General features: G+C 43.2%; 1 protein-coding gene across 3 annotated transcripts in view; it reads right to left on the reverse strand.

Moving 5' to 3' along the window:
- Nucleotides 1-1,278: 1,278 nt before the first annotated feature.
- LOC142578879 (UDP-N-acetylglucosamine transferase subunit ALG13-like) overlaps nucleotides 1,279-27,149 on the reverse strand; it is a 76,050-nt gene continuing 50,179 nt past the window's right edge. The window contains exons 17-23 of one of the 3 annotated variants that reach the window (XM_075688546.1): nucleotides 26,182-26,248; nucleotides 23,609-23,664; nucleotides 20,858-21,055; nucleotides 19,447-19,708; nucleotides 11,751-11,791; nucleotides 8,619-8,802; nucleotides 1,279-3,558 (exon numbers count right to left, since the gene is read on the reverse strand). In XM_075688546.1, the coding sequence (XP_075544661.1) occupies nucleotides 3,437-3,558; nucleotides 8,619-8,802; nucleotides 11,751-11,791; nucleotides 19,447-19,708; nucleotides 20,858-21,055; nucleotides 23,609-23,664; nucleotides 26,182-26,248 (930 nt within the window). In that variant the 3' untranslated portion in view covers nucleotides 1,279-3,436. Of the gene's footprint in view, nucleotides 3,562-8,618; nucleotides 8,803-11,750; nucleotides 11,792-19,446; nucleotides 19,709-20,857; nucleotides 21,056-23,608; nucleotides 23,665-26,181; nucleotides 26,249-27,149 lie in introns of those variants that run through there. The other 2 variants (XM_075688545.1, XM_075688547.1) reach the window with 2 other exon arrangements.

Below are 27,149 nucleotides of genomic sequence, written 5' to 3' on the forward strand. Positions count from 1 at the left end.
TGGAATCATCTAACCAACGACCAAGTTTTAAAGTCATCACTTTTGGTGTTTGTTTCAAGCATTGAGTAAAAATTTATCTTTCTGTGCCACTGCTGTTCAAGCTCTTTTGACCTGATTTGTATTGTGTTCGTTGCTTATGCTATAGTGTTCTTTACATATGTATTGTTTCCCACCCTGCTAAAATCCCCAGTGGGGATTGCAGTATTGAGAAATAAATAAAAAAATGATACAACTTGACAATAAATAGTTGCTGCGAAGCATGCGTTTTATTTCAGTTCAATTAAGAATTCGACTTTCGGCGTTCCAGTATAATTGACCAGTGACAACATACAAAATTACGCGCTTATAATTTTATTTTGTGGTTACCATCTTGTTTAGGTAACAGGGAAAGTTTGAAGTCCGAACTATTTGCAGCCTCGCAGAGGAACAGCGAGTGGCGGTTATGAGGGCATGGGTGGGGCTTCACTGCAGACTTTTGCATCCCATTATAGTTTATAAGCGCCGCTACAATCGAATGGACCAAAAATTTCGGTTTCTGGCTCAGTCAACATAGCAACTTTGTTTATGGCTGCACATTATTGGCAATGAGCGCGTGGTTTATGCACGGAATACAGTGGGGCGTCTGAATTTTCAGCTACTGCCGTTATAAATTGGTTCAGGACAGGTGGCAGTACCACAGGCAAGTCCGAAAAAAAAGAGCAGTCTGAGAAATCTGCCAGTAACATTTTTGTTACCAAAATACGCGTTTTGAAGCACATGCAAGCAAGTCTGCTTCGTGTGCAATCCCGCATTTTCAGTTTTAATTCTGCGGTTTTCCGCGTCAAAACTACGATTTGATTATCAGGGACGCCATATTGGGGCACTACAGATTAATTTGAATCAATTGCGGTTCTTTAACATGCACCCAATGCAAGGAACACAGGCTTTGTTGCATTCTTCACTCACCAAAATGCGGCCGCTACGGTCGGGTTTTGATCCGACGCCATTGGGATTAGCAGCGCAATGCCATAGCCACTATACCACTGCGCCACCACGGCGGGTGCATTTTCATTGTTATAGAAGCATAACAACCACGTCCTAGATTTACTTCTTTGTATCAGATAATTTGCTATATTTAAGTTCATCATATCAAGGTACAATACTTGCTGTTTAACAAAATAAATAAATAGAGCACAGAAACTAAGTGATGAACACAAATGAAGTTCCTCTGTAATATATGGAAGCCCTGCAAGGCAATGGACAAGCGACTGCTGCCAATAAAAATAACACCGAGATCCCTTGTGCTTAAGGTCTTCTTTATTTGAAGAAAATGTACAAAAATATTACAGAAGTAAAAAGTGGGCGTGGCAGTTAGTGGTTAGCAATAGATACAATGTAGAGGAAACAAAGTGACAGTGCTCTTTTTTCTATCACGTCCAAAACAAAAGTACTCTGATATCACCTTGGAGGGATAGAAATCTCCAATAATAAACAAACAGAAGAATGTGTCAGGTTTGAATAGCAAAAACTGTGGCTGTGACACATATGTGCCTCAATTCTTTAGAGACCCAACAAAGATGGCTTAAACAGGGAAGACACTGGTTGTGAGATACATGTCTCGATTCTTGAGACAAAACAATGACAAAATGCAAAACTGTTTCAATGGCATAAGGAAAAAGTAGGGCCAAAGATGCCACGACTTAACGTTAAAAGCATAGGCATTAAGCAGTGAACATCTTTTCCTCAACTTTTGAGGAAATGAGTTCACACATACATTATTCAAAGCTATGTTGGATATGTTATAGGTTAAAATAAGCAACAGACCAGACCCCAAAATACTTCATATGAAGAAAAAGGGTCAGTGACACTTGAACTTCAGTTTCTGAACGTAACAATGTTTAAACAAAAATTATATAATTGCTAAGACATGAGCTGGCACCTTGCAGCTCTTTAACAGGGAACAAAAGAAAACGAAAACAAATCCAGGTACACTGCACCACGAATACATGTGCAATGCTATCACAGCATGGCATAGAAAATGTCCTATTTGGTCTTGCCTTTCTTTAACAATATTTTTTTTTGTTAGAGTTGCTTGTACCATTCTCAAAAAAAAATTTTCCCCCTCATATGACAGGAATAAAGAAACACAGCTATTCATCCACTCACAGGAGATTTAAAAAAATGTTTAGTTTGATGGATATCAAGATGAGGGGCAAAGAGATCATGGCTAGTAATGAGAGCACAAGATGAAAAAAAGAAACAGTCAGAACACTTGACTAAACAGTGACCAAGACACTAAGCACTACAAAAAACGAAGAAAAAAAATGCAGTTATTTGCTCAATGATAAGTACATAGGGTCAAGAAGCTCTCTTATGTAACTTGTGGCAATGGCTGGGCATGGTAGATATACAAGCTGTCAAATCACTGATGATCACAAGTACAATTAGCTTGTGTATGGAAGAGTACTGAAAGAATAAGGTAACAGCTGAATTGTGTGTAGTAAGGCTTGTCAGTAAGGAGGCCCACAAAAAAGAACTTTCTGAAAAAAAACAAAGCAGGGACTATGGCACTTTGAAGATCACATTTGTTCAGTATCACAAGTTTATGATGGGCCCGGAACAATACAAATATACAAGCTATAAAAAATAGTGGCCTTTTATATGAGACACAAGATGTGAATGAAATATGATGCACTTTAAAGAATGGTGTGTGTATTGCACTGCCACTTTAACACGTTTGACTAGAATGAGGCTATAACTACCAAACTACAAATGGCAATGTTCAAATGTGACCATGTTAGAGCATGGAGGTGTACATTGGTACATTTGACTAGGAATTTTGATGAATAGACAGTGCCAAAAAATGTGCAATTAGCAGTGTATTGTCTCTATTAGGTATCACAGTGGGATTAAAAGTAAAGCTTAATGCTGTCAGCCATAACTCCTACTAACAATGACGACATTAACATTAAGCTTTGAAACAAAGCATATTATATTATACAAGAACTACTGCATAGATTTCCAAAGCGTAAAAAAAGCAGATTTTTAGTTATCAATAAAGTGTCATTTTCTTTTGGCACTGGGACAGCAATGCCTTTTATGTACGCTGCACTCACATGTGCAGAGAAATGCAATCTGCATGTCAAGAAAATACCACCGCTGCAAAAATTGCGAACACATGAAAAAATACTAAATGCAGGTCAAGTACCGGTAGCATGTGTTGAATGTACACACTCCAAAGTGTGACAAGGCACAGACATATGACTGCAGTCATCTTAGAGTGGCACTGCTACTTATCACAGGTATGGAAAAACTGCATGTTACATTGCTGCTCAAAAGTTTTTCAAATGACTAGTGAGAGAACCAGAGAACTGCAGAGAATGACTAGAATTGGGAATCTTGGCGTGTGCACCACACATAGAACACTCCTGCCATACCACACAGCATAACAGTGCAGTCACTTCTGAGGTTGGGAAACAGCTGGTGACATCATTTCATAGCTGTGGGATGGTGAAGTGCCCAAATTATTGCCATTTCGGACAGTGCCAAAGCCAGGTAATGAGGAGGAGAGGGAGCCGTCTTCTGAAAGTAAACATTCAACGCAAACTATTGCACTGGTTTTTTCAATATGCACAGTGGTTGCACAAGTTGGCAAGAGCTGATCTGCATCATGCAAATTAAACGAACTGTAACATACTTCTTGCCGCCTCACTGTAACAATGATCCGTTTCTTAAAAAAAAGAATAACCACTCTTCAAGCTGAGGAACTTGATCATATCATCACAACATATCCTTGATGTATGTTACAAGATTTTATAGCTGGCTGGTGCAGAAAAGCTCGATTTACAACATGTAAATGAAAATTTGACAATAACTGCATTATGCATTAAAGTTCTGGCACTAAAATAAAAAGCTTTGACTATAACTATAATACAACTGGCATATTCCAAAATTGAGGTTATGATGTAGCTAACTACAATGAAACTTAAATCTTGTACCTGTTCATGCAATCACCCAAGTTTTATGATAGACTACCCAGGGTCATTTTAACATGTGCAATGCTGGAGTCGACATGGGCAATTCCCCTTCATTTATAACAAAGTTCTTGAATCTAGCTGCCTTGATGCTATTAGGTAGCAGACGATGGTTTTCTAGCCACTCAAATATATGGATAGTGTTTGTTGGATGACACAAATGATTACACAAATAAAGATCCAACAAAACGCAAATTAATTTCTATTTGAGACCAAGGCTTCAAAAACATATTCAAAAAAAGAAGAAGATATAACCTGGGAGTTTAACCCTTAACCGTTTTATTATTTTTACAATTTCTGTGCCCAAACTGCTTATATGTTTTTTTTTAATTTGATGCTGAATATTTTTATTCTAAAAAGCAAGTTTCCAGTGTTAAAAAAGAAAAATTCAAGCACATACTAAGCAAAATTAGCATAATAAAGCTTATTATTGCTCATGATAAATGAGGCCTGCTGGCAATCAATATAGAAAACAGAGCATGAGTGCAGTTCAGAAATTTTTATCATTCTGATGCCTTACTGGAGACGCCTAAAAAGGGAAACCGGGGAGGCTTTATAGGGATGTCATTCATGTCGATGCGCCGCCACTGACGCGCACTGGCAATAGTGTCTTCTAAGTCACTACTGCTATCGCTTCCAGAAGCGAAGTAGACTTCTGTGTCTGAATCATTATCGTTCGAAGAGATTGACGACAGCAAAAGGGTTCTTTTCTGCAATGACAGACCGCCAACACATGCGTCGCCTCCACCGGATGCCAAAAACGAGTTGCCTCCCCCAAATAAATGTGAAACCGCGGTTGAAAAAGAAAAAAATTACCTACCAAATGCTGCCATATGTGAAGTGACACAACAACGAGTCCGCAAACGAGCATGTCTCATTCAAAATGCTCAAGAGGAGATATCTCAAGCAGAATGATTTTGGAACAGTTCGGCAAAGAGGAGCAGCGCTCATCCGAAACGGTTAAGGGATTAACCACAATAACGATAAAAAATTCACTGCAGAACTTGAAAACTTAAGCCTAACTGAGAAGGTGTGTTCCTTGCACTGAAATAGAGCGGCAGCATCAGTTAAACGCCCGTATAGCTAATGCCAAAACTAATGTATGCATGGTGAAGTTGAACTTGTGTTTGCATATTTTAGTACGGACAAGCCCAACATGTCCTTGGTATGAATAACGCATATTTAAACGAGTGGCCTGGCTCGTCCTTGGTAGGGAAAGAGTTAAAAAAATGCAGAGAATCTGCTCTGCATGAAGAAGGGGAAAGAAACGCCCTACGAAGAAGAAAGCAGAAGAAAAAGAGAAAATAAAAAGAACCACCCTTAAGGAGATGAAAACCTGGATTAGTCAGGCTATTCTAATGTGCATGAAGTATTTATTATAGCTTGTCAAATTGTCAAGCAAGCCAACATCCCAAAGATACTCAAACAACAAGGTTAAGGCCAGACACTGCCCAAGACAAGGTTGTTTGGATAAAGCATGCCATAACTTCTTGGTGATGCACACAACATTGTTTTTGTAAAACATAGTGTTGCATATTGTGAAGTATAAGATACATGTAGAGACTACAACAATCTTAGCATCCTGAGATAGAGTAAAGCTGAGACACATTTCAATAAGCTCACATGGATAGCTATATGTAACCTTACAGATGGCCAAACCATTACATTTCTTTTCTTCAATGTGGTCCAATTTTTTTTATTATGTATATGAATTTATTCAATTCAGGCAATGTTTGTGCATCATGTTTATTTTTTGTTTCTTATGTTTAATTGCTGTGACGCCATCAATGCTATAATTTTCTGCTACCTGTCCAATTCTTGGCATATCCCACAATCTGGCTATGTGCCATGTTAGAGGCTCATGATTCGGGAGTCGGCAACAAATGATAAGGTTTCATGCCACATTGACAATATCTTTGCATCGGCGCTATGAATTAATCAAAGCCAGCCATGCTTCCGCGTGCACTCCGCCCCCGCAGCTGATAGCGTCGCCCGCATTGGGAAGATGCTATGCTGAAAAGTGCCGGCAGCGGGGAGCGAATGCTTTGTCTGCCTCTCATTTGAAAGAATCCCCGAAACTCAAGATTACGCAACCTCCAATCCTAAACACACAGGAATACAGCTTACATAACGCCACGCCATCTCGGCACGCCCACTCTTTCCACACGCAGCAGATTGCCTCTAAAGAAGTGTGCGCGGCTGCATATGAGCTCAGTCATGCTTACAGCCATGCACAGTCACTACCGAGAGGTGCGCCAGAAATCATGAGCACGCCAACTTCATGTCAAGTGTCTAATGGCGCCGACAGTGCCTGTGCAGACTGCGCTGGGGAATGCCGGAAAGCGGGTGCTGAGAGGCCTAAGATTTGTCGCCTTCCGATGTGCTTCCTACTGACGCGGAAAATGTTCTGCCGAGACCTGCGCAGTGATTGCGATTCCGGACACCGTCTCATCTGACAGTTTCACAGGTGCTGACACTGCTGTACTGACATGCGCAGAACTTGACGACGGCGAGATCATTCGTCAGGTTTCTGCTGCACCGCCGGACGATGACTCTGAGTCGGTAGATGACGCACCATGTGCTACAATGCTGCCGCATGCGGAGCGTGTACAAGCAGTGACTGTGCTTTCAGCCACCCTCTCCGAGATTCAGGCTTATCTGATTGCGCGTAAACGGAACAGTGTCCAACGGCGCATTCATGATTTCTTCAAGCCTACTGCCGAGCTCGAATAAGTGTGTGGAAATAAAGGATTTCATTTTTTTTTTCTTAACCTGCTTTTTCGGACACCTGTTTATTTGGACATTTCCGCAGTCCCCGTGAGGTCCGAATAAATGGTCGGCGACTGTATATTGAGGTTCCAAACACATGATGTTCTATGGACAAGAGGTTATGAAAAGTTACACTTCGTTATATCAAGAATTTCGTTATATTGAAGTTCCTTATATCGAGGTTTGCCTGCATTTCATTTTCAGGTCTGTGGCTTAAACTAAAGAATTGTATGCACACACATGCTCTCACTTTCTAATCAAATTGTTGTTACGTGACCTAATGCACACGTCAATCGTCTCAAAGCACTAGTTTCAAGAGAGAAGCATGCATGTGTCTGCGGTAATGGGTAGAGCATCAGGCTACAGTGTTGAGAAACCATACTTTGAAACCCTCCCCTGAATCCAATTTGTTTTATAAGGAGGTTCAAAACTACGCAGACAGGAACCTACTGACGAACATACTACAAAGTTGGGCTAAGGATGCTTTGCATTATACATGTTACACTTGAGCAAACTGCATTAAATTACTAGCCACGGTTGTTGTAAATGGCACCACGGCATGTATATATGTAATTGTGCCAACATGTTTATAACTTTAGATGCGAAAATGTCAGTGTGCTCATGTTGAAGGGGCCTAGAACCACTTTTTATCATAGTCGAGAAATGCATTTATAGTTAAATTACACTATTTCAAAAATACATTACTGCAAAAAGTTCTTCAATATGTTCAGCAGAAGTGCAGTTATTGGCAATCGAACGCACCATTTGCACTCCTTCTTCAATGATTTGCACTGCGAACAATCCACCTATTAAATGTCACCATGGTCCACAGTTCAATCCTCATTTTGGATGTTCACATAGACGCTACTATTTTCCATTTTGGAGCCTACGAAGCACCAAATGCGGTCGTATTCAGCGAGCCGCAGTGTACTCAGCCAGTGGACGCGTAACAGCGCCCCGCGGCAGCCGCTGTATCTATGCTACGCAACAGACCACAGCTACGTGCAACTGCACTCTTTGCTTTGTGCATGACAGGGCTAGAGTACGCACTCGCGCTCATATGCTGACGGTGCTACATGGTGGGGACCACCTTTACCCTGCACCAGCTTGATCGATGGATAGTAGTCACATCCAACTTGTGCATTTTTTAAGCACTATCAATAGCTAATTATGAAGCGAAGTCTGCCAAGGTATCTGATCAGGAACGGCCAGGGGTGAGAGTGCGCTGGCAAGCGTGTGTGTGGTCTGACCTTAAGTTTCGCATGGTTCGAGGCTAGTTGAATGTTCAAAACTAGTCGAAATTAGAGAGACCCGACAGGTACGACACTGATAAGCCATGGTGGCCAAAGTTTCATTCCTACGCAGGCAGCCAAGGCCGAGCCTGAGCAGACGATGGTCGGCTTCTTTCAGAAGTATGTAATTATTACTAAAATCAGAAAGCACATTTTTGTTTACTTCAGCCTGTTTATTAAACTGAGTCGATAAATATACACAGTAACCATCGGAAGACGCACACAGATCCAATCTCCCTTCTATTGTCAGCTATTGGCCAATAGCAGCCACGTATGGGAATCTACTATATTACAAAATAAGGCGTCCTGAACAGAGACATGCAGGCTTCTGATGAAAAAAAGAATGTTTAGAGAGATGAATTTGCGCTCCCCTTGCGAGATCCACGCCCTACGAACGATTGCAAAATTTGGCTGAGATATTCACAGTAGCGTATGCTATCTGCTGACTGTTTTTTTCACCAAGCTCGAGGTGCAGTTGAGGGCCCCTTTAAGCTCTAGTGGTCATGTTATTTCGGGAAATATGATAAATAAGAAAAGCAAATACCATTCAGGCCTTCAGTGAAACTGTCTGTGCTTTGTGCAGTCTCCGACACGGTGCATCTGATATCAGGCACGACTATGCTGGAGTCAGCCATGTATGGCACAATGGTCAGGCTGAAGTTCCCATTGTAGCCCTGTACTGAGGGGAACACACATGGTTGCAGAGTGGCGCCGTACATCCGAAAGTACTGCACATAGAAGAGGGGGGAAATGCGAGTGCAAATGCTGGTGACATTCTTGCATCTCTCATCAGCATTAATGATGAGCTCTCACTAGTTACACAATTGCAAGCTTCTGGGGTCTTCCATGCATTGAAAAAGGGTGCAAGAACTTGCTATATTAATGAATATCGTACTTGCAGTTACATAACTATTAGCAGTATGCAAATATAGTTAATTTCGCTCCAGTAATATATTATGTTAATTTGATAGCTAGTAGCACCCAAGCCACTTAATTTTTTTATATATTCTTTCCCTTTGAGCACACACCTTTTGAGGCATACATACACACACTAATAATGATAATTTTCTTTTAGATTTCACCAGCTCAGGTCAACCACTCAGCCTTTCCCATAAATAATCTCTCAACTCTTAGATGCAGAACACAAGCATCAGCAAATTTGGAACAGCAAATTGACACACAACACATTGTTTTTAAAGCCCAGTGACATTTTCAGCGAGTCTGCTGTTGGCAATCTGACTTGCTTCAGGAACTTGTCTGTATAAACTTGCTAGAAGCAAATATGTGGCCCTCTTCAGTCATTTTCATCAGAATACTTACAAATGAAAGGTTTGGAGAACGAAGAGCAAAGCTTTTTCGGCAACGGAATATATTTTTTATATTGATGCAACATTCTTAAATCATAAGGCGAGCTTAAATGCATAAGCTTTAGGAAAATTTGGGAGTGGGAGAATATCGAGGCTGCCCTTATGGCCTCGAGATTGGGCAGTACATGTTGCCTGATCTTGATGGCAATGCTTCGCGCAAGTTTATCCACACATGTTCCTGAAGGTGGCGAAATCAGCAACAGCAAAGTCTGAAAAAAAAAAAAAAAGCTCTTAGCACAATGAATTTTTCCGTTCCTGGTGTTCCTAGCTTCCCAGTAAATAAACTGTGCATGTCTCCTACAAAAGGTGCATGCTCACAGCAAACTTTTAGAAAATGCATATTACTTTTTTGTGTTTTCGTCTGCCACAATATTTATTTTCTGCATGATGCATCAGTGCATGATGCACTGATGCAAGCAGGCTACGGCTTCTGAAAGCCCTGGGTATAGTCAAGTGTTTGGAGGAAACTCGTCTGGTGAGGAAACATACTGGTGACAAAAAAACACGCACTTGCCAAGAATAAAAGAACAATAAAGAACATCACGTTTCGGGCCCGTATGGGTCCCTTGATCAAAATGAAGATACAGGCATGGGGGTGCGGCTATTGCCACGTGCCCATGCTTATTGGGGGTGAGCTCCACCACTGGAAAAAGCTGACGCCACCGTCGGTGTGACGTGACATGAGGGATCACGTGGAGAAAGCGGCCGCGTCGGCTGCTTCGGAAGCGCCGAAGCGAGCTGAAAACGAAAGTGTAAAGTCCCATGTGCGCCGCAGTTCTGATTAAGTGGCGAGGCTTTCACGCCTTGGGTGTCTGCTTGACAACATTTGAAAGCACTACAATAGGTAGTGGCTGCCTTTGGAGGCGTGCAGCATGGTAGGCTATTGCTCAGTGCCGCAAAGCCAGACGTACGCAACGGAGCCCAGTGTCAGACTTATTCACATGTAGCCACAGGATAAGAAGCTGCGTGAAGCTTGGCTCGCGAAACTTAGAACCGGCAAACAACTATCGACTACAACTTGGGTGTGCAGCAAGCACAGACGTGAGAAAGATTTCTGCTACGGCGCCGGGACTGTGCGATGTTCAGTGAGCAGCAGAAAATGCGCACTGAGACGCTGGCCCGCACCCGCTGCCCAGCTAATGTCATTATAGTTTGGTCTATGAACTTGTTGGTTCTAGATACTGGCAAGTTCACTGGGAGTGGTAAGAAGCACATTAAAGAAAGGCATGGCATATGGTCATGTTTGTGTTATGAATTAATGCACTGGATTACGAAAAAGAAGCAGTGGGAAATTGCATGCTGAGAAGACTGATAAACATACAGTGCGACGCAACTTCAGAAATAATACTAAAATGTCCAGGAATTTAAAGAAAACAAAGAACGAATGAATAGTCACGATGGCACATCGCAGTTGCCGTAGGCGTCGAAGTCTCTATAACGAAATTATTTTTCAACAGCTCTGATAGTGTCAACGCAACAATGGTTGCTTGTGTACTGTCAAATGCTCATATTCTGCAGCCTAAAGCTCCCGGCACGGTGCGAAAACACGCACGCAGTGAAAGAGAAACATTGTGCGCGGACATGCATGCAGACGCACAGTCAGTCGCTGCAAACCCGTGCGATCGCTGCATTGAAGCTTTATTCTGTTATGTTCCATTTGGTTATACAGACACTATAAGGACATATTTCACATAGTTTGCCCTCAGCATTTGCCTACCTTTCACGCTAGAAGCCGGTTTGGAAGACTCCATAGCTGCAAACGCGTGCAGTGGCGTTCACTGTATGTAATTGGTAAAGATATAGCATCTGTAAATGATTCTGTGGTTTAGTTTGCCCAAGATTATTTTGAGAGTAGAAGCTTCCCTCATTTTGAGAATACTTACAGAAATGTCCAGGCGGGCTGTCACGTGGTGTTTTATTGAGTGCCATAAGCCAAACCTGTGAGGAGCACGCCACGCGATACCCCATACTACGCAAAGGAGGTGCTTCCATAAGTCCTCCCTCCAATATTTTCATTGTGATCAAGGGACCCGTACGGGGCCTGAAACATCCCATTGTTTATTTTTCTTTTATTCTTGGCACATGCACTTTTTTTTTTCACCAAGCCCTGGTTAATGTCTGATGGAGGATGAACAGAGTGGCTTTTTTAATTACCATTCACTTTGCACTAGTTAACCCATTGTACATTGCCAAGAATGGTAACGCAGTGTGCCTTTGTATGGTATTTGGACTAAGTCACGGTACAGCCAGTAAAAACAAGCAACAGCAAACAGCTTGTGCCTAAAAACAGAAATGTAAGCATAACGTACATCACAGCCCATGTTGTAAAAGAACCGCAGGGTCGGGACATCTGAAAGACCAGAGAGATAGAAGTAGCAATTGTAATCATTTGTCAATCACCAAGCAAAGTGCTAGGTGGTGAAAAACAGCACTAAATTTGGATGGAATAGGGGAAAAGGAAAATCACAAAGGCACTGACTAACAGCAAACTTATTCACACCAGAAATATATTAAGCTAAAAAAGAAAAAAAAAATGAACATACCAGCAGCGTACACACTGGCCAAAAATAAAATTCAGATACTGAAACCCGAAATCATTAAATATAAAATAGACAAGAAGTCACTATAGATTACATGCTATTTCCTTTTTGTGCATGTGAAACGGACGAGTTTCTTACAGAGGCATCCGCAATCTTATCAATGCAAAAGGCTTCTTCCATAAGGCAGGTTGTCCCCAATAAATGCTACCAAAGAACAGCGCTGGCATTAAAATTTGGGAATTAACTAAATTGTGCAATCATGCACGTGTGAATAAATTTACTGATGCTAATCAGTTTACTTCATCACACTGTCCAAATTCCACATTCTTATTATACTACGCCAAACTAACAAATTGTCCAGCTTTCTGTACTTGCGGCAAAATGTATCCAATGCAGAACAACAATGTAGATGAACTAAATAGGAATTACTACGTACACTGAAGTGGTAGATTATATGCAATACAAAAAATATCAATTGTCATGACTGGAGCCACTGCTGATGTAAAAATGAAGGATAGTTATTAATGCCAACTAGAAGTTCCTGCGGAAGCTTCCTACAATATCACAGATTCTGACCATGGAGACTGGTTAACCGTTAGTTGAAGGAGGATTACATTTTGTTCTAAAAGAATCTGGGATGGACCCAACCAAGCAAAAACTTAAACAAGAATTAAGTAATAAGTATACATTTACAAAGTACTAGAACAATTATTTACTATGCATTAACCATTTACTATAAGTTAGAAAATAATATTTGCTCTTACCAGCAGTTAAAAATCAATAGATCGATTTGATTTTGATGTCCCAAAGCTAAAAAGACAAGTCAGTAGATCTCTGCATAGATTGTGGTCACCATGAGATTGCTTTATGTACACTAAACATCAGTATAAAACCATTTTTTGCATGCTGTGTACATATATTAAGTGACCAGAAATTTAATAAAGTTGCTAAAATTTTTAACAGTGGTGGATTATTGGCAATTAAAGACCTCTATAACTCAATTTCGGTTTACTTGAAGTTTGGTTAATTTGTAGAATCTGTGCATCCCGTAATTTGCAATGTGAATTATACTGAATAATCTGAAAAGTCGGTGTGCACGCGCCCGCACAATTCATAGTTTCCCGATTTTGGCCTCCGAGATTGGCATGCTGCAACACGCTTACTGCTTTGCATATCCCGGAGGCAGTGTGAGTGAGTGAGTGAAACAACTTTATTTGGTCCACTATAGACGTAAGCAAACTCAACGTCACCTGGCTAGGCCCACTCGGGGACCATCAGGTGAAACCTGACGGCCCTCTCGCGAGCCCTCTGGACTGCCAGGATTTGAGAGGTCTGATCCTGGGCCCTAATTAGCTTCATTTCCTCTTGGGTGAAAGGGGGACCAGCAGAGGCGCAGCCCCACAGGACATGTTCGAAGTCCGCATAATCACCACACAGAGGGCAGTCCGGGCTGGGGAACCGTTTTGGGTACATTGTGTGCAGTGCCGCGGGGCTTGGGTAAGTGCTTGTTTGCAGAAGTCTAAGAGTGACTGCCTGGGCCCTGCACAGCGAGGAGTGAGGCAAAGCAAAGGCAGGAGTCTTCTTGACAGATAACTATGTTTGCAAATTTCGTTGTATGAGCAGAGAGGCTCGGATCGCCCAGGAGAGGACGCGTTACCCAGCGCACGGTCAGTCAAACCTCGTGCAGCCGACTGCGCCTCCTCGTTGGGGTTGATCGAGGCACCCTCAATGGCTCCAAGGTGTGCAGGGAACCAGGCCAAAGAGTGATGTTTCATGTTTTTAGCACTTTGGATGATACGTAGGGCCTGGGGAGCCACCATTCCCATCTGAAAGGCCCTAACAGCAGCCTTGGAATCTGAATAAATCGTGTCATGCACACTGTCCGTCGATGCAAGAGCAATAGCAACCTGCTCTGCAATGCTGGAATTAGAAGTGCAGATGGTAGCGAAGCAAAGGATTTTAGAATCACAGTCGATGACCACCGAGGAGAAGCCTCCTCTTGAACGTACAAAGCAGCGTCTATGAAGCATGTTTGGTCCTTCTTCAAGCGGGCACTGGCGAGCAGAGCTTTACCCTTGGCTTGTCTTTGTCCTTTGTTGTAGGTGGGATGCATATTGCGTGGCATCCGGTGTATGTAAATCTTGGATCTTACGTTGTTGGGCAGCTCCACAGCGTCGAGATAGACAACCGTGGGGTTATGTCCCAGCTTGCCAAGTATGGCTCGGCCCGCTGGGCTACCGGAGAGACTGACAAACTGGAAAAATTCTTGGGCTTCAACGATTTCTTGTAACGTCTTGTGAATTCCAGAATTGAGGAGGTCTTTTGTGTGCATTCAGATGGGAAGGCCGAGGGCAAGCTTGAAGACCCTTCTGATTAGGGCATTGATCTCGTTGCGCTCCGATACGAGCCAGTTGTGCATAGCCCCTGAATAAGCGAGGTGGCAGAGCACGAAGGCGTGGATAATCCGGATCAGATTGTCTTCCCCGATTCCGCGGTACCTGTTGGCGATTCTTCGGATCAGGCCGAGGGCGCTTTCGGTCTTGGAAAAATGAGTTTGAGGGCGGCTCTAGGAGGCAGTGTCAAAAATATGACGGCCCTGACATGTTTGCGGCTCCTGGTGCTTTCGGTACATAAATACATGGCCTTTGAGACTGGAACCAAGCACTGTCCCTGGAGCTGCTCTACAGGCACCATCCTTGACAGCCTCGGACTGCCCGAGCAGTGCTTTTTAGCCAATAAGCGTTGCTTATGTGGCGTCTCGGGCAGTCCTGAACCGTCTGGGATGACAAATCACAGAGGCTCACTGACTAAGCAAGCGATTCTGCGATGTGGGCGCTGATGATAGGTGAAGCTGTGCAAAGCAGTGCAAGTTAATTGTGCGTGTTTCCACATGCTACAGAGAAGAGTCGGAGTATCATCACCATTATCACTTGCTTTTTCATTTCTCATTTTCCTGGTTTTTCTCGTGCAAGGACCAGCTGCGTCAATTATGTCATCACCTCTTCTCCACTGCTCTGACGTTGTGTGCATACGGTTCCCAACAGCGCGAAAAATCTCACCCATGTGCATGTTTCTGCTAGTACACAAAAACGTGGCTTGACTTGCAGATGCCGTCAGCTCGATGAAGGAGGCGCATGGTTGATTAACTTTGCTGTGGTCTCAGAAGTTCTCCGAAGGAAATGCATGGTGTGTTAACTTTTAACTTTCCTGGCATCGCCAGTTCTCTGAAGAAGGTGCATGGTCAGTTAATGTTGCCGGCGTCGCCGGTTCTCTGAAGGACGCCACCCCCGCGAGTCGATTGAAACAACTACAGTGGGCTGGGATAGGTTTGCAGAGCAGTACCCCTGCAGGCCGATCATAACACCCTCTACTCTTTACAACCTGTCTGTTATTTAGTGTAAAGACACTAAATAAGCTGTGCTGAGGAGGGGGCCTAGAGCCAGATGATCATTTGAAGTTGTCCTTCGCATACCAAATTTGGCTGCCGCAAATATGAAGCAAATCATCAGTGCTGCTGCCAATCACTAAGTACCGTGCTTTGCTGATCTATATAGCAAACTACTGCAGTTGCCAGTTTGCTAACACTCCTGTTTCTGAGGTGTAACTGCCATATATCGTACTGCATTTTGTCTGCCAATTATTGTATTGTTTCATGTATTGTATTGCACTGCGTTTTGACATTGTCATTAGCTACTATGATGAATGCATACCATTGATCAGTGCATTTATTGCGTGATGCTATTTGTGTTTTTCAGGGTGTCTACCAAGTTTACAATTCGAAATTCCCTGAGCTTTCCAGGTTTTCCCTGAGTGCCTTTGCAATATTCCCTGAGTCCCTTACAACTTTGTTTTATGTCGAGACGGGCTCCTTACATCATGTCGCCCAATGGTGTCACTCTCTAGTAAGCATGTTAAAAAATAAAAAACGTAATCCAGTTTGAATAGCAAGGGGTGGTGTTTATTTTATTCAAAAAGAAAACAGAAGGAAGGGGTTAGTAAAATGCACATCGAATAAAATATCTTCAAAAGAAATAGTAAAACCCATTGCAAATCAAGTCTAACATTCTAAAACATGAATAAAAAAGAGATGTATACAGAATATTTTCGAATATGAGCTATTTCTATCAACTGATAGCAAGCTAAATGGTATGAGGCCCGAACTTTATCACAAGTGAGATTCTCTCACATCAGCTGGTAAGTCTACCTAAACTGTCCTGACATACTCTCAGCCTGCACGCACAGCATTTCAGTGTTGAGGTTCACTCTTTTTAAAGTTTTCTTGCTTGGATGAGAGACACCTGCATTTTGGCATCAGCCAACACTTTGCTTTTAGAGTGCAAGTTTCTTCAAAAAAGCGGTGGCATGCTTAATTTCCCATTCATTGCTCAATGCCTAGGTCCTTTGTCTTCTTATTCTCCTTCGGCTGCGCGTTCGCCACACGAACTATTTGAAATATCCTCTTGGACAGTTGTACAGTCAGCATACGATTTTTCGGACTCCCTAGGGGCCACGAAAACATCCGAAAAAATGAATGCATGTCTTTTACAGCCCTTAAGCGCTCAAATCACTGCAGGCACGCCCAAAAAAGCTCTGAAGGCCTGCCAGTACACTTATTAGGCATATCGGTGCTTGTACTGTGACAAGAGATGGCGGGTGCGCGTGTGTATAGTTAAGGAATACATACTGTGTCCCGTGACAGTTGCCCCTTCCCACACTTGTTATGCTTCACCGTGTAACATTGCTGTAATGAGACGAAGTTGACTTTCGGGAACTGGCATTATGCAACGCACTGTGCTGTTCGAACTTGGAAGCTAATCGCGATGACCACAAAGCCGGTGTTGGTGCCACTACTGACAGCGGCGAATTCTATCCATGAAAAACACGGCACAGAACGGCAAGAAGCTTAATACCGAACCTCGAAGCAGCTAGGCCTAGAAGTGCCGCGGAGGTGGCTACGGCTACCAACGGATCTGCATGTGAGTGTGCCTGTTCGAGGTGGCGAGGTTATCAAAATGGCGGCAATTGTGGCTTTTATTAAAGGGCCCCTGAAACTGTTCAGTCAAATTTTGTAGACTCGTAGGGTATAGCTAAAGTTAATCATTCGCACCACAATTTGTGTGAAACGTCTCATATTAAGAGCTACGGAGGATTACCAGTTACCCTCCTCCACAGTCATGCATTTTCTCAACTTGTTCAAACAAGTGATCGGGACTAAGCTACACCTTCAATGGCTCTGTGTCATGATGGCACGTCGTGTCGTCGACTTCCGGTTCTCTAGGAGCGAGCGCACGAAGCCTATCCAAACTCTCCGCCAGCTGCTTGGCAGTCGACCCCAAGAGAGAGCTATCAAAGCAGCGTGTGTTGCGAGCATTCTATAAAAGCGCTGAATGTGCCTGGTACACCGGTAGCTACAGGCAAGCTGGGCGTTTCGGCAGATGGCTGGAGGCATAAACTGAAGCTGATGAAGGAACTTTAGCGTAGACGTACGTGAGCGGCCTGATCGGTCTGCATAGTCCAGCCACTTGTTGGCACAGAGCTTAACCAGCCAAACAAAGCACTAATATTGCTCTAACCAAGTGCGAGACATTTCAAACATTTACAAAAACAATGTGTTGATGATTACACTCCTGTGAAAAATTTACACCAGCAGCAAAGAATACATTTCGTTACTGCTACTGTGTATGGTTTAGCTCTGTGCCACCAGGTGGCTGCACTGTACAGACCATTCACATTTGCGCTTCTGCTCATCCCGTTAAACGGCACAGTCAAGCGGCCAGGCCCTGTCCCCTTGCGCTTGCACTTGCCCTAATACTGGACTCGCGAAACGCTATTGCGTTAGTAATCTTCCGGTGTAAAGTGACGGCCGCAAATGAGCAAATCCTGGCGCCGATCGGATAGCGGCAGTTCGATATGCTGCAGCCAGTTCGCTCATCTGCAGCCTTGCAGAAGGTCACGAAGTCACAGCTTGACATATTGCCAATCATTATGTTTGCAGTCCGCAACGCAACAAAGTCGAATCATAGTGCTCGTGAAAAGACAGACCGACTCTGACCGCAGAGCTCTCGTCAAAATGGAGTACGTTGTAACACAAGCAGACAACACTTGCTGCGTGCCGGATGTGCTTAAGTGTAGTGAGAAATTGTTCTTGTGCATTCTCTTTCTGTTACTTTCTTTTTATAGAAACAATTGAACTAACATTCCAACTATTATGAACATCATTTGTTCACCATAAAGGTGGAAAAATTCTCGATGGCCTTCAGATAACTGCAGACACTCACGTACCCTAACCTGGCACAATACCACAGGCTCTACCCCGGCACATACCCGACAAATATATGCAAAGCCTGCCACACCGATATAGCTACTTTAACTCACATGCTCTGAGACTGTAACCAGAAGCACAAGCTTCTGGTGAAATCTCGGCCTTCTATTCTCCTCGAAACAAACAAATATGTAGATTTCTTTGTGCGAAATTATACTGTGTTTGGAATCACGTCAGAAGAAAACACTAATTTTTGGCTACTGTTGGGCTAGTACGGATGCCAATTTGGCAATCTGTAATTGGAGTGATATGTTAACCTGTTTGTCTGTGAAGAACAGCGCCCATAAACTAGGCTAACTAAGCTCTGCCAAGTACTGAACACAGAAGGAAACTCACAGACAGTGTACACAAACATGGAAGACAAGGTCACCGGCAGGGTACCAGTAGACAATGGCTGGGATGATAATGAGCCCACTTTAGTCCCTGAAATTTGTCCGCAGCTTTGTTGAGTGTGGCAGTGGTGACTGCAATGCTGCGAATGATTAGCGGGCTATAGATCATGGGCAGTATACCTCAGCGATCACTTTCGGAGTTTAGTCTCACTTTTGCGAGCCTCAAGGTGCCAAGCTCGTTATCTTCGCACAGTGCCAAAAGCACTGTCAGCCATATACTTTGACACCTCCAGCACTGGTTCTTGTGAAAGTTAAACTATTTCCGAAAGTGGACACCCATGAACCTTGGTGTAGCGAGCTACTGCACGAAGCAATCCTGCACCAACGATTATTTCGGGTAGTCCTGCTGCTAAACGTAAAATGAACATGACAGGCTTGCGTTGCACAGTTCTGCCATTTCTTTGCTACATTGTTTTTCTGGCAATTCAAAAGCCCATTTAACTCGCAGTTTAGTGGACTTTAAGTAAATGAGGTTTTAGTGTATTTGAGATGTACAACGATCAGTGGCTACACATTATAGACAGTGGACAGTTGACAGCATTGCTGGTTTTTTAAAAGGCTGCCACATAACATGCGGTGAGGTAGAACAAGGGCAGCTTGGGTGTACTGCACTTTAAGTAAGACAGGCCCTCACAAATCACAAGGCAGGGCGAGGCACAGCCTGAAAGCGAACTTGGTTGGGACCGAGTGCAGCGTAAACAGCTAGCTGCTCCCGGTGACTTTTGGAGACAAGACAAGGAACCACACTTGCCAGTGGGGAGGTCACTTCCCTCGGGGTCACTAGAGCGCTGAGCAGCCAGGTTAACCGAAGGTGCTGGTGGCTCACAGGTGAACAGCATGTTAGCAAAGGGCACTGGAGAGTAGGAAGCAACCAGCTGCTGCTGTGGCTGCTGCACAGCTGTGACTTCCTGACCATATGGCAGGGGGGCATCACTCGCACAAGCATTTGGAGTGGTGGTGCTCAGGATCCCATTCTGTGGTGGGCTGCACAACACATCTGGAGAGGGTGCAGACTGCAAGTAGAAGTGGACAAAGAACGAACATTCCTGCTGCTGTTGAGAGTACAAACTGATCTTTTCTTCATCAGTGTGTTGCCTCACAGCAAGGAACAGAGAAAAAGAGATGAAAGGGAGCACCAGAATAGGTGGTGTGTAATTATCACAATGCCAGAAGCCATGCTCCACTATAGCAGAAAAAGAGGGCAAACCCATAGGACGAACATACAGGAAGCAAGGGAGCAGAAAGGAAACTGGGAGAAGGGAATTTATCTAGATGGCAAAGTGAACGATGGTAAAGAGATGCTACCTCCTGCCTTAAGTACTGATTTCTGGACCCCTCATGACAGCTTTGGTGTCAAGAGTGTCAACATTGCCCGTGAAACCGACCGATCCCTATTTTACACCACTGAGATTTCATCACTTGTGATGTCCACCCAATACGAGCGGCAGTGTGATAAACAGTGGGAAGCTCCAGATTAACTTTGACTATCTAGGTTTTTTTAATGTGTACCCAATGTTCAGTACATGAGTGTTTTCCCAGTCTGCCTTCTTTGGAAGTGGCTGCCATGGCCCTTCTATTTCACCTTATTCTTTTTCGTGTCTTTTAGATGTAATCGGATTAATGTCAACTGATTTGCCAATGGTGTGTGCAAAAGTTTCAATTGCATTTACACTGTATCCACACTTGTTTCAAAGTCAATTGTCATGCGTTGGCCATCTACAATGGAATGCCCAAAACTGCACTTTTTTAAGTCATCTATTCACAATTGAATTGAATTGTAGGGTTTTGTGTGCCAAAACCACAATCTGATTATGAGGCCCGCCGTAGTGGGGGACTCCAGAAATTTGGACCACCTGGGATTCTTCAACATGCACCTAAATCTAAGTACACGAGTGTTTTCGCAGTCCGCCCCCATCGAGATGCGGCCGCCATAGCCGGAATTCGATCCCACAACCCTTAGCAGCCCAACACCACAGCCACTAAGCAACCACGGCGGGTACTCTAATCACAACTGTTTATTCCATAACAAGCAGTGCATAAATCCCACTTACAAAGCGGTTTTTAAAAGAGGTAATAAAGCAAGTCGCAAACCAGGAAGCATGGCATGAGAAAGAAAGCAATAGCAATAACAATGATTTGCTTGCAGAACAACAGGCACTTACACAAGTAAAGGGAGGAGTGGAAACATAGTCGTAAGATGGAGGTGGTGGTGTGTTCAAGAGCCCTGGTTCTGTGTGTGCACGTTGACCCAGGATAGATGGGTCAAATACGGTGGTGGTGAAGTTGCCATAGTACGGCGTTTCGATGTGGCGAGCTGCTGGGAGTTGGGCTTGTATACCAGGGCTCACAACGCTAGAATCCTGCAAAACACAAACATTGAATTGTTGAATATTACATGTATGACATTCTGTAATTGTTTATGAAAGACTGCTGCAACACATGAGGAAGAAAATTTTGTTCTTGCGAGTTTCGGTATTGAGCGCTCAGTTTCTGGCTAATTGTGCTCTACAAACATTGAATGACAGGCAGCAGTGATAATCTCTTAGTTTAGAGCATGAACAAAAGAAAGGAGTTTATCACACGAATCGCATTCTTTTGAAAGCATGATCAGAAGAGAGAGACCGATGCAAGATCTCTGGTTGTAATGGTATTCACACGTGGCGGGCCACCTTGCACGCCATTGCTGATCACTTGGAACCTTCGACTTCCCATACGTCCCTTGTTTGCCCTCCGAGATGGTGCATTATACCACCACAACATTCATCCCAATGATCCGGCCTTACTCCTCGTCATTCCTAAGTACCTCCGGTCAGCGATTCTCCATGAATTTCACGACTTACCGACCACCGGTCACCTCAGCATCTCCCCCACTTATGACCAGGTTCACTGACACTTCTTTTGGCCAGGCCTTGCCCACTCTGTCAATGTGTTGCGGTGTGTGAGAAATGCCAGCACCGAAAAACACCATTGACACTCCCTGCTGAGTGCCTTCAGCTGCTAGATGTCCCGTAGGAGCCGTTCTTTTGCGTTGGCTAGTACTTACTTGGCCCTTTCCCTCTATCAACATCTGGCAAGAAGTGGGCCGCTGCGACGACAGATCACATCCCGTGCTAGGCAATAACCAGGATGCTTCCAACAAGCTGCACCACAGATGTCACCAATTTTCTCTCACACAACGTAATTTTGTAACATGGAACTCCACAACTGCTCACTAACCATGGCCAAACATTCCTTTTGAATGTCATGGCTGACATTCTGCACTCATAGTCAACCAGGCACAAGCTGACTATGTCTTATTTATTTATTTAAATATACCTTACAGGCCCCTAGAGGCAATGTGTAAGGGGGGGAGAGCACACTCAATGTTTATACAATAATTAGAATACATATGTGAATACATATACAAAAAATGCATTGTAAGAAATATGCTAACATGCAGTAATGTGGTATCATCTGCAAACTAATGGTCTCACAAAGCATCTAAACTGAACCCCGACAGACATGCTTGCAAAGTATGTCTCATCTGACCATACTGACTGGGGGTCCTTGATCCATCTACCCTATGTAACATTTGCAAATAATTCTTCGCACCACAACACTGCAGGTTACTCCTAGTTTTTCTCTGCTGTTAGGTTGAGAACAAACATTGCCACTGGACACATTCCTTCTAACCACGGCAGAAGAGGCCTGCGAATATGCACTTTATGCCATCACCAGGGCGGCGCAAGCATGCGAAATTGCCCATGCTCACCTCCTGACCTCCTACACTCTTATTAAACAAATGCACATGCTTTGGGGCTTATCTTGCCACACAACAATAATCATCATCTGTCTCATCCATATTTCTTTTCTTTAGGCCCAGTACTTCTATCATAAACGGCATGTGCATTATCAGCATGGCAGAGCATTCTCGAAAAGAAAGTAGCGAGCACAGCGTTTTCAAGAAAGGAAACGCAAGCAAGACAGATGACGATTATTGCTGTATTGCAAGATAAGCCCTCAAGATAAGGCCTGTCATTTAAAGTTTCATTATCTCCAAGGGAACGACAACCTCTCCCCACCCCAGTGTGTTGCATCCTTCATGGTATCCCATTCATTTTGTGTTTAGTAGTTAGCGAGTAGTGTACACAGCTCTAGCAAACTAGAACTCTCATCACGATGAGCTGCACTTTTAATGGCAGTTACAGTTCAGCATGGCCAGGAGAGGGGGAGAAACAGTGCCACTGGCCAAAGATATGACATGAACTAGTTGTGCATTCACAAATGGAGACTGTTTTTGCAAATATCTGAGTGTTGTTGTATGCAGTAACTTCTGTAAATTATACGTGCAGATTTTTTTTTTTTCTTTCCGGGCTGTCAATTTTTGGTGCAGGTTATAGGCAGAAAAATACGGTAAGAAAACACAGTTTATGCACTCTCTCTGCTTACTGTAGTCAGTGACTGAACATTACAAAACATTTAAAGGAGTACATATAAAGTACCAGATATCACTCGCAGCAACGTGTGCTCAAGCTGGGCGGGCGGGGAGAGCTCGCGGCCGCTATGCCATTGTGCAAATGTAAAACATATTTAATCTTGCCATTGTGCGGGTGTATATATGTTCTAGTGTAGAAAAACTGCCATTTGTTGGCGACCAGCGTCCAGAAAACGATGGACAGCGAGGTGCCGTGCCACATGATTGTACGATTACCACGTAATCCTATTTACCAGTTTATTCTAATTTGAATGTTTTCGCCGTTTTTGCAGTCATCTTTGGGTTGGATAGCTGTATACGTGAAGTTCCACCATTTCCCAACTTACCATGACCATAACTTTAAACACAGGACACTTTGGATATAACAGACCCTTTTCGCTGGATTATTATGGTCCGCTCAGGAAAATAACCCAAGATCAAAATTAGAACTATGGCTTACATCATTCTTCAATGGCATGTCCTGAGTGGTAGGCTGACCATAGCTGGATGGTATACCTGGTAGCATGAAAGTAAAATGAATCAACGCGGACAGTAACACAGAGCAAATATATTTGGGGGCTTATTCTGGAGCTTTACTAAAACAGAGACCCATGTACATAAGGTTACGAAAGTTTCAAGGCTGGGAAATAAGCTTACAATAAACATTTACAGTGTTAATTTCTTAAAAACAAACTGTAATGTAATTTTGAACCATGTAAGAAGCCTCAATTCATGTTATGTACCTACAGGGTGGTGTCCGAATAATTTTACATTAGAGCGGATGCTTAAAAAAAGGCTCTAAAGATCAATGTTTCTGATACCACAATTTAAATATGCCACGATTACTGCTCATGAGAAGTGACACATAACCAAGAGTGTTAAAAGTCAAGAGTCCATCATAGCAAAGAGACATTAAATAAGAAATGTGCCTCCATGTCCAGGAATGATCAGCATGCATGCATGGTTCCAAGATCTGCATTATATAGTAGAACCTCGTTGATATGATCCCATTGCGTATACTTTCCCAGTGCCAATACGCGTGACCAAAAATGCAAGAAATTACTAAGCACAGTTACACATTCTTTGCCTGTTCATACATTCCCAGAAAACGTGATCTTTCGGCACTAACGTTCAGTACAACACAAACTCATCGCATGACATGCTTTCCGTCCGCTAGATCTCATGTAAACAAGAAAAGACATGGGGCACATGCAATTGAGAAAAGTAGCTGCTGCTGCAGACGCTTTTTTGCAGTGCTCGCCTGTCCGTCTAATGTGAAAATGCCAGCGTGCACTCGGTTTCCCATTTTGGTACCAGCGAATCTCCTCTCGGGCCATCACACATCGCATTCACAGCTATCACCACCAACCTTACTGCGATAAGCATCTTATCTGTTTCACAGTGCCTGAGGTGTCGTGCCATAATAAATGTACAGCACACATTTAGTAGAGAACCCAAATGCACTACAATTCATTGCTGTGGGCGGCACAAAGTGGGCATTATGTTTCACTCTGGCAGCACCATAGGCATCGTATTCCAGTGTTGCTCGCCAGCTTGATTTCATTTCAGTTTCGCATCGCTCTTTTGAGATACTAAGCCATGGGAAAACGATAAAGTGCACCTTGGGCCAGCCCCACCAGTTCGACATGTGTTGCTGTCTCGTGCCACAACGATTCGCGTCAAAACTTCTTGCCAAAATTCTTCACTCGAAGAGCCTGCTCACCGAGGCCAAATTTGAGTAGCACAAAAACTTAAGTTTGCCAACGTCTAAAAAGCGACAACACACGTCTTGGTCCTCTCAAGCTCCAGCAGTTCGGCGCACATTGGTGTGTCTTGCTGCAACGATTCAGACAATGCTTCGCATTATGTCGATGTCAACCACCAGTCTTTCAGATCGTACGTCTCCCCGTTTGTATTATTCTTTTGTATTTTTTTTCCAGAACACATGAACGAGGTTCTACTGCATTAAATGTCCATGTGGTCTACTAAGGTGCCATTTAGAATCCCTTAATAAAAAAATTGGGTGGCTATCACCCGTGCAGCTTTGCCAAGGCTAGTTAGATTGTATATATAGTATCAATTAAGCAAAAGAGAAAAAAAAAGAAGAAATTAAGCAAAAGAGAAATTTCACTGCAGAAAGCCATTTTTAATACACAGTAACTATTTTAAAGAAATAGCTTCCTTTAGCTGTTTGAACAACTTCAAATGATTGTATGATTTTGCACAATAAACAGTAGCACATAATCCATGAACCAAGTTGTTTACTAGCTTGAGTCGCCAGGTATGTGCTGGCTGCTGCCTTTCAAATCTGACAACTTGCACAAATAGGTATGTGTCTGAAGAGAACTTACTGTTGGCTGCTATATGGCCTAGTAGGCAACTTGGGTCCCCGGGTTGTGCCACTGGGTATGTGTCTGAACAGACAACTTCGGCACTGAGTATGCGATAGTGGTATGGACCCCTTCTTGGGTAATCCCCAAGAATGGATGTGCCAAGGTAATACTAAAAGTATGTAGCCTTAAATATATTAAAGCGATAGCGCCCCATTCACCTCGAATGTTTAGTGCAGCTGCTTGTAGATAGCGACTGCAACGAAGTTGCAGCCAGAATATTATGGATAATGGGGTTACTTTGCTGCAGAGTTGCAGGTGATTAGGACAATATAGTCTGTCATGGTATCATTCAGCATTGTGGTTGGTAGCGAGATTGCCATGTCACATGTCCGCTAATGTGCCCATATAGTTTTGCAATTCAAAGATGGCATGGGGACATGCAACAAGTTACACAAGAAAGCTATGACTGACTTTGAAATTATTTGTTGATTGCTTCTCCCACAACTCTTTTGCATTTAACTAATTGTGTAATGTAAACGTGCCACAGCTAAAGCCACGTATGATTAGTTTGCATCAATTCATGCATTGCTCAGTACTCAACTTGAAATGAAACCACTCCCCACTCCCACATCAATCAAACAAAGAAAAGAAAGCAAACATGCAATTTTGAAAGTGGAAGCATAGAAAGAGATACACTTACTAGTCTGGGGCTTGAAGTCAAAAACTGCATGGCTCTCAAACCTTTGTTTCTCTTGGTACATGATTGGCTAGAAAACATTTTTTCAATCTTCAGCACCATAAGTGAAACAAATCAGATGAGTACACCCAATACCACTAGCCCAACAAAATGCTGCCAAGTGAAAAATCAATGCAGTTTCCAGATGCACATACATTCAATGGGTTGGCTAAACTTGAGATGCAATCTCTAGTCTTGAAATACAGCAATTGCAGCAAGCAGGTGACAAAGGCGAGCATCTTTGGTTTGCAGGTGCAATAAAATCCAGTCATTCAGAGCAGTTCGCTTACGGAGCACACAAATAATTTTCCACTATGGGACTGACTTTTAACTGTTCTAGGACTTTTGATGTTTAGCAAATTGAAAATTGATAGTAACACACGTTTTGGAGAAGTGCCCTGCATTTAGAGAGACATCTGTTATTTCGACCTCGACGGGTCTAAACAAACAAGACGCATAAATAATGCAATGACACACTGGCGATTCATTTGCCAATGCTTGCCTGATGCTAACATGCCCCCAAATCAAACGCGTGCCAACTTTCTATGAGAACAAAGTAGAAATCTAAGGCGCACCCAATCTTTAGCAAGAAGTTCGTATAAGGGTCTGACATGTATTGCACAACGGCAGCAAGGTTCCTAAAGCCAGCTTCGCCGCAATACACCCATGTTATGCGGTAAAGCATACAAACGTTATGAACGTGGTTTTGATTTGTATCCCATTGCACCGCGCAGGCAATTTTCGACTTAATTTTGTAATGCACGGTACATAGGTGTTCTTGCATTTCACCTCCATCAAATCAAGCCACCGCGCAAAATATGGCTGAGATGTTCACAGAAGCGCATGTTATTCGCAGAGAGTTTTTTGCCCAAGATCAAGGGGTGGTTCAGGACCCTACGAAGAAGCACCCAACACATTTTTTTTTTCGTGAA

Source organism: Dermacentor variabilis, chromosome 4 (genome assembly GCF_050947875.1).
Source record: "Dermacentor variabilis isolate Ectoservices chromosome 4, ASM5094787v1, whole genome shotgun sequence".
Taxonomy (NCBI): Eukaryota; Metazoa; Arthropoda; class Arachnida; order Ixodida; family Ixodidae; genus Dermacentor; species Dermacentor variabilis.